This window comes from Hemitrygon akajei, chromosome 5 (genome assembly GCF_048418815.1).
Source record: "Hemitrygon akajei chromosome 5, sHemAka1.3, whole genome shotgun sequence".
In the NCBI taxonomy this organism is placed as follows: Eukaryota; Metazoa; Chordata; class Chondrichthyes; order Myliobatiformes; family Dasyatidae; genus Hemitrygon; species Hemitrygon akajei.
The window spans coordinates 51,711,775-51,724,354 of record NC_133128.1 but is presented as its reverse complement, the minus strand read 5'-3'; the positions used below and the strand labels follow the sequence as shown (position 1 = coordinate 51,724,354).

Here is a 12,580-nt window from a genome sequence, read left to right as displayed (position 1 = left end):
TTTGTGTTTATTTTTAGGTTGATCTTTTGTTCTTTTCTGAACTGCAAGTTCTTCATGATATTTCTGCATTGGTGAGTTAAGAACAACTTTATATTGGAAAAAAATTATTCCATATAGGGTATAATATTTTCATTCAAACCTTTTTAGCAGGTTAAAAGATTAGTAAGTTAGCATTTTTAAATTTAGTCTTTTAAAAAAAACTTACAGGTGCTTAACAAGTGAGGCGTATTACTGTCAGCACTTTGCTGAGCAATCATTGTCAACTGAGCGCAATATTTAGTAACTTCATAACACGGTTGATTCTTGAGGCACAGGAAGCTCCTAACTTGAACATGAAGCCATCTGTTTGTGAAGTTAGCCTTATTTCCTGCAAAGTTTAGCAATTACATTTATAAAAAATTGGCTTATGACAGTTCATATTTACAGCCCACAGATCTCCAGCAATTACTACTTGCTGTTTGTTTGGTTAACACTACAGTAATTTCCTTTGCCTCTTCTGCTTATGCTTATTTGTGCTTTGATTTGATCTTACTCATAATAGATCCATGGTAACAAATTGATGCCCCATGTGACTGTTGCAGTTGTCTTGACCTTATGCCAACTTCTGGAATGATTGAATAATTTACTGAATGACTAAAATGGTTTTCAGGTTTTGTTGTAAACATTTTCTGCAGCTGAGTTTGCATTAGGCCATATTTAAAATGATGCATTCTGTTGAACTTGCATTACATTTCAAAATCTGCACCTTATCCATCACCTGTATTTTCATCTACACTCCACCCTAATCCCTTCCTTTGGTGCATTCATGTGGTCGAAGTAGGGATATTTCATTGATGGCTGCATAATGTTTAGCACCATTTGCAACTTTAAAGCAATCCTCAGCTAAATGCCCAAATGCAGCAAGGCTTAGACAATGAATACTGTGTGGTATTCAATTTTTTAAATATCTAGCTAAAATATTTTTACATTCAATGTTATTGCCATCCACTAAATCCCCCCACTTTCTGAAGGCTACCTACCATTGACCAGAAACTGAACTAGACTAGCTATATACATAATATGGCTACAAAAATAGGGAAGAGGCTAGGAATCTTGGATAATTTGCCTCTTTATTTTTTAAAGCCTGTATGCCATCAACAAGGCTCGTGTCAAAGTGTGAAGTACTCTCCACTTGCTCGGATAAGTGCAGCTTCAGTAACAAGAAGTTCGACACTATACAGGACCCTTATTTTGATAATGGGGTGCCATTTGTTTGGCATGCTAATCACAGCCATTCACTCATTCCCCCACTGCAGCACAGTGGCAGCTCACCAACACTCCTTGGATAGCGTCTTCCAAACACATGATCTTTATCAGCTAGAAGGCCAAGGGCAGCAAAAGCATGGGTTGCCACCTGAAACTGTATTTCAATCTGTGCATCATCCTGCGTTGGAAGTGTATTGCAATTCCCTCATTTACTGGGTCATAGTCCTCAAACCCTCTCCCTAATAGCATTTATGAGCATACTCACACTTCACAAACTGCAATGGCTCAAGAAGGCAGCTCAGCACCACCTTTGCAAGGGCAATTTAAATGCTGCCTCAGCCTCTGCAACCTACGTTCCTTTTCATGAATATATTTTAAAAAGAGAACAAAAAATACAGAATTGCATTCAATTCTTCCTGTTTATGGCAATAACTTGCAATGGTATTGCACCTAATAATTTGTTAGAATTCCCAAGGTTCTGTATAGTAGTTTTATCGAACAAAATACAGTAAGCCAAAAGAGCCAAGGATAAACCAGAGGTAAGTTTTGCTAAGTGCCTTAAATATAAAAATTACTAAGTTTTAAGCGAGGAATCCCACAGCCTGCATGCAAAGCAGTGAACTGTGAATATTTTACTTGTCTTTAAGTGACATGTTGAATTGATTTTGTTCCTTTTATACTGTTAATTCATCCTTGTCATATTATTTGCATTCATTTAAAGTGTTCAAAATTTCTTCTGAGCTTTGGTCTTGTACATAAAAATTGTTTAAAAATGTTGAACTGTAAATTAGTTTATTGTCTTCTAATATTGTAATTCCATATCCTTCAACATTTATAGTGTCTACTCATCTCTTTACTGTCCCTCTTGGAGCTGTTGACCTCAGATGAAAGTTTTCCACACCATCATTTTTCTATTAATGTGCTTTCATAACTCCTGTCACCTATTAATTATGTCTGTAACAGTTACTTTAAAAACAAACCAAAACCTCTGAGAGATTAAGCCAAGAGATTGACACTGTATGACACACTTCCAAAATAATAAAGTTCCAAAGTTGAAAAAGGTACTTTCGATCCTTTATTACAAAACCAGAGATGGAAAAGAAACTAATGAAACTAAATTAGAGATACAGCAACACACACAAAATGCTGGAGGAACTCAGCGGGCCAGGCAACATCTATGGAAAAGAGTAGAGTCAGTGTTTCAGTCCATCATTTTGTGTGTGTTGCTTGGATTTCCAGCATCTGCAGATTTTCTCTTGTTAGCGATTTTGTGATCTTAGCATTCAAATCAGATGTCCCAATTAGCAGTCAACAAAAAGAAACTTTCTCTATGGCTATTCTCCTCTGCATTAGACTAAGCAACTAACAAAGCATGAGCACGAATATACTCTGCTTCTACTACATCCCAACCATGTGACAGATTAAACTCATCACGATTACAATATAGACAGAAAATAGATGCATGGCTTGAACAGGCAGAAAATAGATGTATGGCTCCTACAATGTCTTTGAAAGTACTTTGATCTTTTTTGGTGCTGTTTGGTGGGATGTAAGTGTGGGAAGGTTTTGGGGGGAAAAAAATGTTGCTGTTTCAAGTTTAATACCATGAAATTCAAAAGTGGATTTTCAGAACCTATATGCCTTATTGTGAAGCTAATACCCACATATTCTGGCTGCAGTGCATAGCTTTGCAATAATGGGTACTTAAAAAAAAAAAATAACCTTGAATGTAAAATATTCCTGCAGCTATCGGTTCACAAACATTTGGCAAAAGACCATTCACCTGACCTTTATTCACTGGAGCTGGCAGGTCTGGAAGAGATCATAAAACATTATGGACAGGACTCCCCGCAGTTTCGTGATGCTGCAACAATTTTGGCTTCTGTCATCCAGAAGGTAAAAAAGAATTACTGGGGCTAGCAATCAGTGATCTGTCATATATACAAATATTGACAGTGTTGCACTTCCATTTCTTGTAGCAAGCTAGGGGTTAAGAATGTTTTGATATTTTTAGTAGATAGTATCAAATTGCAACACTGGTAACAGCAGAGATTTTTTTTGTTTATGGAAGGGTTGCTTTCAGCATTATTTGAACCTTTTTTTTTTACAGAGAATGACATGAAATTAAATGCACTACTAGAATAATCTATTTTAATACTAGCTTGTATTTGTGTTAGAATTGGCTACCAATGGGTTTAAACCTATTTTTACTTTTTACTATTTTTACTATTTTTGTGATATGGTGCAACTCAAACTACCTGCATCTCAATATCACCAAGACCAAGGAGATGGTGGTGGACTTTAGGAGATCTAGGCCTCATATGGAGCCAGTGATCATTAATGGAGAATGTGTGGAGCAGGTTAAGACCTACAAGTATCTGGGAGTACAGTTAGACGAGAAGCTAGACTGGACTGCCAACACAGATGCCTTGTGCAGGAAGGCACAGAGTCGACTGTACTTCCTAAGAAGGTTGGCGTCATTCAATGTCTGTAGTGAGATGCTGAAGATGTTCTATAGGTCAGTTGTGGAGAGCGCCCTCTTCTTTGTGGTGGCGTGTTGGGGAGGAAGCATTAAGAAGAGGGATGCCTCACGTCTTAATAAGCTGGTAAGGAAGGCGGGCTCTGTCGTGGGCAAAGTACTGGAGAGTTTAACATTGGTAGCTGAGCGAAGGGCACTGAGTAGGCTACGGTCAATTATGGAAAACCCTGAACATCCTCTACATAGCACCATCCAGAGACAGAGAAGCAGTTTCAGCGACAGGTTACTATCGATGCAATGCTCCTCAGACAGGATGAAGAGGTCAATACTCCCCAATGCCATTAGGCTTTACAATTCTACCACCAGGACTTAAGAACTTTTTAAAAGCTATTATTAATGCTTTTTGAGATAGTGATTTAGATGCATATCATATTTTTTTTTACTGAGTTAAGTATTGTATGTAAGTAGTTTTGCTACAACAAGTGTATGGGACATTGGAAAAAAAGTTGAATTTCCCCATGGGGATGAATAAAGTATCTATCTATCTATCTATCTATCTATCTATCTAATATCTCATTTTAGCTGCAGATTAGGCAATAACAACTAAAATAGCATTTAAACAAACTTGCTGAAAAATATATGTACACATTTTCTGATAGTATTCTTGAACCTTGGAATAAGAATGATGCATATTCTGAAATGGTAAGGGATAATGGAAATTGCAAAAGCCCAATACTGCACAGGCAGGAAACGTTCAACCTTAAGCTACTGTTTATTCTCTCTAGAAAATTCCAGAAATGCCCAGGTCAGGAAATTACACTTTATTATGATTTTTACCTGTCAATGGAAAACAGGAGAGGCAAAAATTGAATTTGTTTTCCAGCTATATGTATATGGTAACTTTGGGACAGATAAATGGAACCGCTTTCATTTTTTTGGAAAAAGGTCCTGGCTTAGACTTAAGTAAATGACTGTTAAATGTGGCTGCCAACTAGGAAGAAGTATTGAGTGAGTGGATATCAACATCCTTCGTGTGGCTTGTGTTATTTTTGTTTGAACAATTAGCAGCTCAATATGGTTTGTGCACTTTAATTTTTAGAATCTTTTTATTGGTACATAATCTTTTACAGCTGTAGAATGATACAAAACTTCAACAAATTAATATGTATACAATTAATAGAGCTGAAGGAAAAAAAGCTGATTGTAATATATAAAAATGGGAAAAACATTTTTTATATATAGGAAAAAGAAGGGGAAAAAACCCTGTCTAACTAAGAAAAAATACCCCACTAACTACAAAAAAAAGGAAAAAAAACTATTAGGAATCAACCCCCCAGAGCAATACGTTTAACCTTCATCTAAATGTATAAAGAAAAAGAGTCAACAAACGCCAATTCATATTTTAAAAAAAAAATAAAATTGGAAGGAAACAATATAGAACAATTCAAATTAAATGGTAATATTTGGCAAAAGAATCCCATCTTCTCTCAAAGTCAAATCGGGGTTCAAAAGTTCTACTTCTAATTTTTTCCAAACTGAGACATAATGTTACTTGAGAAAACCATTCAATTAATGTAAGGGAAGAGATATCTTTCCATTTTAATAGAATAGCCCTTCTTGCCAATAATGTAACAAATGCAATTACATGTTGATCTGAAGATGAAATACCCTGAATATGATGTGGAACTATTCCAAATAGAACAGTCAGTCTATTAGGTTGTAAATTAATTTTCAGAGCTTTAGAAATTGTAGAAAATAAAGATTTCCAAAACAATTTTAATGAAGAACATGACCAGAACATATGTGACAAAGTAGCTACTTCAGTGTTACATCTATCACAGTAGTTGTCTATACTAGGAAATATTTTAGATAGTCTCTCCTTTGTTAAATAATAACGATGAACAATTTTAAATTGAATTAAACAGTGGTTGGCACATATAGAAGAAGAATTTATGTTTTTCAAAATTCGAACCCAATCTTCATTAACAAAGGTCATATTAAGATCTCTCTCCCAATCTTGTTTAATCTTTAGTGGTAGGTTCTCTTTTTGTAACAAAAATAAATTATAAATTCTGCTAATGGAACCTCTCACTAAAGGATTCAACTTCAAAATGGTATCCAACAAATCAGAATCTTGTAAATATGGAAACTTAGGTAAATATTGTTGTAAAAAATGTCTAACCTGAAAAAATTGCAAAAAATGTATATGAGCGAGAGAATATTTGTTAATTAACTCTTCAAAAGTCATCAATCGACCATCACAAAATAAATCTGTAATAGAACGGATCCCTTTATTTCTCCATAGGAGAAAAATGGGGTCGGTTATTGAAGGTTTAAATGAAAAGTTTCGATATAAAAAAACTAGACAACTTAAATTGTTTAAAATTTTAAAAAATTGCGAAACTGAACCCAAATCCGTAGGGATTATTTAATAACCGGGTAAAGATTTAAATTTGGGATTTTAGAGAGCTGTAAAGGTAATGGAGCTCCTAATACTGAAGTTAAATGAAATTGTTTAACAGCTTTTAATTCCAAATCAACCCATAGTGGCTTTTGGCTCTTATCAAGCCAGTATAACCAAAAACATAATTGTCTAATATTCACAGCCCAATAATAATCTTAAATTAGGAAGTGCAAGTCCACCATCTTTTTTGGATTTTTTTAAATGATACTTGTTAATTCTTGGTCTCTTATTGTTCCAAATAAAGGAAGAAATAAGAGAGTCAATTTGATCAAAATTTTTTTTAATAAGATAGGTATATTTTGGAAAATATATAAAAAATTTAGGTAAAATCATCATTTTCACAGCATGGATACAACCTATTAAAGAGCGAGTAAGTAGATTCCATCTAGAAAATAGTTGTTTCCTGGAGTCTGTTAAAGGAACTATATTAGCTTTATAAAGATCTTTATTTTTTAGTAATTATAATACCTAAATATCTAAATGTATTAACAATTCTAAAAGGAATATCATTATATATACTAACAGGAGCATTTAATGGAAACAATTCACTTTTATTCAAATTAAGTTTATATCCTGAAAATTCACCAAGATCTTTAAGTGTTTCCAAAAGATTAGGAATTGATTCTTCAAGATTCAAAATAAAAATCAAAAGATCATCTGCATAGAGAGTAATCTTATGTATGGTTCCATTTATAGAAATACCATGACTGTTTTTAGCTTCACGTAATGTTATAGCTAAAGGTTCCAATACAAGATTAAATAATAAAGGGCTTAATGGACATCCCTGTCTAGTACTATAAGAAAGTGAGAAAAAAAAAGACCTGTAATTATTAGTAATGACCATGGCAATAGGGTTCTTATAGATCATTTGAATTCATCTATTAAAATTATTACCAAAACCAATTTTTTCTAATACTTTAAACAAATATGGCCATTCAACTCTTATCAAATGCCTTATCTGCATTGAGAGAGATAACACATTGAGGTTGCTTAGATAATGGTGAATATATAATATTCATCAATCTCTGAACATTAGAGAGAGAGTAATGGCCTTTAACAAAGCCCGTTTGGTCCATAGAGATGATTTTAGTTAGTTAAAATATTTTCCAAGCGATTGGCCATTATTTTAGAAAGAATTTTTGCATCCACATTTAATAGCAAAATAGGTCTATATGATGAGCATTCAACAGGATCTTTATCTTTCATAAGAATTAAGGAAATAGATGCTTCATAAAAAGAAGGTAAATTACCCTTCTTGCTAAGGATTCATGAAATATTTCCGAAAGATACGTAGAAAGTAATCTTTCAAATTTTTTGTAAAATCCCACTGAATAACCATCAAGTCCAGGAGCCTTTACCTGATTGCATTGATGAAATAGCTTTCTGAATTTCATGCTCGGTAATTGGAGCATCAAGCATCTGTTGATCTTCATCAGAAATTTGTGGAAATTTAATCTTATGTTTAAAAAAAAGCAAGCCTTCATTTTGGAGGAATCTGCAGGAAATTCAGATCTATAAAGATCAGAGTAAAAATCTTGAAAAGAATTATTAATATCCTCATGATTACTTAGTATATCTCCATTATTTTTACGAATCTTTAAAATTTGTCTTTTAGCTCTAACTGCTCTTAATTGGGAAGCTAAGAGCTTATTATTTTTATCCCCAAAAATATAAAATTGACTTTTAAATTTAAGCAAATATCCTTCAATAGGATATGTTAGTAATAAGTTATACTGTGATTGTAATTCTTTTTTAAATGGAACAACTTTTGGAGAGATTGCATTGAAGTTATCTAATTCTTTAATTTGTTTAGAGATTTTATCTAATTACATTCTTGTTTGTTTCTTCAATTTAGCTATAAATTATATAATTTGACCATGTAAATAAGCTTTTAATGTATCCCAAATTACTAACTTTGAGATGTTTCCTATATTATTAAAGAGAAAAAACTCATTTATCTGAGTTTCAATAAACTCAACAAATTCTGAACTTTGTAATAAATGTTCTGGAAAATGCCAAAATGGTCTGGTAGAAACAACATCTTTCAATTCAAATATTAAGTTTAAAGGAGCATGATCAGAGATAGCAATCGCATCATACTCACATTTCTGAACATTAGATAAAAGTCGAGGGTCGACTATAAAAGTCGATTCTCGAATATTTATTAGAACATGTGAGAAAAAAGAGTATTCTCTATCACTAGGGTGCATATGCCTCCAGACCTCAATTAAACCATAATCAATTAAAAAGGAATTAATAAGTGATGCAGAATGATTAGGGAGTTGATGTTTGGATGATGACTTAGCCATTAAAGGATTTAAGCAAGTATTAAAATCACCACTCATTAATAACATATATTCATTTAAATCAGGTAATAAAACAAAAATGGCTTTAAAAATGAGGGATCATTAACATTTGGTCCATAAATATTAACCAAAACCATTTTCTTATTACAAATTATTCCTTTAACAATCAAAAATCTACCATTAATATCGGCTATAATATCCTCCTGGTTAAAAGGAATATTGGAATCAATAAAAATAGAGACACCTCTAGTTTTACTCTGGGAGTTTGCATGAAACTGAGGACCGTTCCAAAATTTAAAAAATCGATTCTTATCACATAACCTGATGTGCGTCTCTTGAGCAAAGATTATATCAGGGTGGAATCAGTTTATAACTTTAAATGTTTTCTTATGCTTAATAGGATGATTCCAACCGCGAACATTCCAAGTTAAAACATTTAACTGTTTAGATATCATCATGAAACTTTGTATCTAAAAAGAGTAGTTACACGCATGTCAGGATAAGGTGGTCGAAAATGGTGGACATGAACTACAATAAAAATAATTAGCGTATGCTCCAGGATTCCATAATGGGGATAAAATAAGAAAAACCTACCCAAACTACAAAGCCCAGAAACAAGTCGATATCAATCGACGCAAGCCCCAAGAAAAGCATAGATGTAGATACAGCTCCACCTACGTAAGTAATAAAAAATAAAAAGTAATCTGTCTCCCTCTACCGAACTTAAATCTCATTACAGTTGACATATATCTCAATATAATTAACTTGGAAGGATAGTGTTTTTCTTGTAAAACAAAACGACCTTCAATTTGAGAGTAACCTTCATAATATTAGATAAGGGAAGAAAAGCACATCCAAAACAATTCTTGAAATATTTGCACAAAAGAAAAACAATTGTCATCTTTAAATTGTCCAATCTATCTTTAAAACACAAGGAAATCCAAATAATTATTTAAAAGATCTTCATGGCCAATTGTTGCCCAATACATCATAGGCAGACCCCTTCCCACAATTGGGCCTCAAGAAGCCAACATATAATCAAAGATCCCCATGTTCTTAGGTATACCATCTCTTCACAGCTACCAGAAAGAAGGTACAGAAACCTTACATACCACACAATCAGATTTAAGAGCAACTACATCCCTTCAACCACTCAGTTAATGGACCAACTGGCAAAAGCAGCACTGCTACAGTTGAGTAGCACTATGACCATATGCACTAAAATAGACTTTTTTGCTGTGTTTTCTTGCTGTGGATATTCATGGAAAAAGTGTAGAAATGATCACCAAGAAAAATGTTCAAATAGATCTTACAAAGTATTGATCTGATTATTGCCGTGCAAAATGGTCCTGTGATTTGCTCATGATGCTTTCCATGTCCTTGATGTCTACAGTATTTGGATCACAATATTCTTGAGTGAACTGCCCTTGCATGCTTCTATTTTAATATTGTATTTGTGGTTAGAACATCTCCAGCAATAGCATTGCTTTCAAAAATAGATCAAATCCTCCCAAGAATCAGTATTTGGCCCTTTTCTGACTAAATTAGACAGGTTCACATACTCCATTAATATTTCCCCTACCTGAACATTGATGTGGGGTTGAAACTTAGTTCTCAACTTTTGTTCAGGCTACTTCCATTTCTATTGCTTTGCCATTCTCCACCCCTACCATAAAGCATCTCCAGCAGAAAACTTTCTTGCGCAATTTTGCAATAATACTTAATCCAAGTGCTGACCGATTAGCCTCTTGTCCTTTTTTCTAATCTTCAAACTTGGAAGTTATTTGCTAAAACCATTAGTTGTCTTTAATTGTGTAATTTAACCCTGCAAATATCTTCCAATTTTAAATTTTTTCTCCTCCATTTCACCAAGATACAACCATGGCTTCATTCTCTGGGATTTCTTCTTTGAACTGTAACCCATCTTGTGGAGATTTCTTCCAATATCATTTCATTAATTTCAAAAGCATTGTTGGCATGGCACTTGGCACTTTGTGATACTTTGTGTTTATTCTACAGTCAAGTATTTAGTTCTACTATTTTTTAAAAAATAGAGCTTAAGAGCAATTTAAAGTGGTTGTTAGTTTCTGTCTTTAAATTCCAAAAGTAGCCAGCATTGTGTACAGAAGCAAAAAAATCCCTCAATTTGTGTGACTACAGTACATTATAATACAATGTTAGATACTTGTAGTTTACTGATGATTAAACAGGAGTAACTTGTATTTATCTCAGTTTGCAGATGATGTGTTTTCTATTTATAATGAAAATGCTTTGATTGAGTTACTGACTGTGAAGACGTTTGAAGCTCCTCTGATAAGAAAAACTCGCTCTATCCTAGAGTCTCCATCCATAGTAAGTATTGTGTACAAATTATTCCCTCAGTCAAATTACTTTCATACTGTTTAAATTCATATCTGATAAAGAAATAGTGACAATATTTGTTTTGTGAAGAGCATGCATATTTAAACACATGTTTAAAAACATCGAAATAATTCTGGTTACAGTTTGCTTAAATGCATGCTAGATTTTGCTTAAGAACAAAATTTGTTTAATAACAACAATGGCATGTTATTAACCTACTTTTATTTTTTTTTTGTAGAGCAACCCAGGCAGTCCCTATGGTTTGGCCTACAAATATAACTATAACTATGCTGTTGTGTTCAATATTATCCTCTGGTTGATGATAGCCCTTGCTTTATCTGTGATCATCATTGCCTATAACCTGTGGAACATGGATCCTGGTTATGACAGTATTATCTATAGAATGACGAGTCAACGAATTAAAATGGAATAAGTTACTTCAAAATCAAAAAAGTCAGTGAAAATGTAAATTTCTAAAATTCTAGGAAAAAAACTGAAAACCAACACAATTGGAATGTGTTCTTTCTTGAAGAGTATTCCTTCATTGAGTAATACATACAATAGTTTGTTAAAATATCTTTTTGTTATATGGTGGCTATTTTCTGCAGCTCTGATGAAATTAGATGGTCATGAATGATCTTGATAGTTTTTCCATTGTGATGGTGGGAAGAAGGGCATACAGGTTGGAAGTAAAATCACGGAGGATTAGATTTTGAATGCTTTGACTGAACCTGGATTACTGCAGATTATAGTGGAAATTGATTATACCTGATGTTCCGTGTAACCAAAATAAAACATGTTGCAAAGAATTTCAGCTAAATGTATTAGGAACACAAAAATTTAGCATACAAAACTTGATTTAAAAATCAGCCTATAACTTGTATGATTCTGCACTTTTATGATTTTATCACAATTTAGTCAGTACTTAACCATTTAATGAGCTAGTTAAATTTTACCTTTACAGTTAATGTTACTCTGCTCAAATACAGATTCTACAGTTGTGAGCCAAGAGATAAACTTGTTCTTCAGTTCTAATACATAAAAGTATTTAATTTCCATTGTTTTTGTCTTTGTAAATGGCCTTTGCATTTGATTTGTTTTGTCATTTTCACTGTTTAATTGTAATGGATGGATTTGCAAGTTTCAGCCACAAATGCACTGCAAGACTTCACTTTCATAGTTCGTGAATGTGGTATGATGTAAATGATTGTATTTTTGAATGGTGTATTATTTTTGTGGTCTGTGATCATTGCAGCATTTTGTATTCCACTAATTCAAAGCTACATAATGTAAAAGTGATTAATTGCTATTTATGAATGTCTGTTACATAATGTTAATAAAGAAATTTCTGTGTGAACTTACTGGCTAAACCATATAATCTAGTTTATACAAGTTTCTAAGTTAACAAATTTCACTTTTTATTGTATAGAAATTGTTGGTGCACCATAATCTGGTTATTTTAGTCAAAGCTGTACATGGACAGCTATAATGAAAAACTTACAACATCACAGGCACATATTATCATATAAGCAGTAATCACCAGAAACATAAATTTTTACAAGAAAACACAGCAAAAAAAAGTCTGTTTTAGTGCATATGGTCATAGTGCTACTCAACTGTAGCAGTGCTGCTTTTGCCAGTTGGTCCATTAACTGAGTGGTTGAAGGGATGTAGTTGCTCTTAAATCTGACTGTGTGGTATGTAAGGTTTCTGTACCTTCTGCTT

At 33.2% G+C, this 12,580-nt stretch overlaps 1 protein-coding gene across 1 annotated transcript in view; it reads left to right on the top strand.

The window, feature by feature from the left end:
• The window catches only part of atp6ap2 (ATPase H+ transporting accessory protein 2), a 38,374-nt gene extending 26,162 nt beyond the window's left edge, over positions 1 to 12,212 (top strand). The window contains exons 6-9 of the mRNA XM_073045549.1: positions 18 to 71; positions 2,992 to 3,141; positions 10,727 to 10,846; positions 11,094 to 12,212. Coding sequence (XP_072901650.1) covers positions 18 to 71; positions 2,992 to 3,141; positions 10,727 to 10,846; positions 11,094 to 11,288 — 519 coding nt within the window. The 3' untranslated portion in view covers positions 11,289 to 12,212. The remainder of the gene's footprint in view (positions 1 to 17; positions 72 to 2,991; positions 3,142 to 10,726; positions 10,847 to 11,093) is intronic.
• The last annotated feature ends 368 nt before the right edge of the window (positions 12,213 to 12,580 follow it).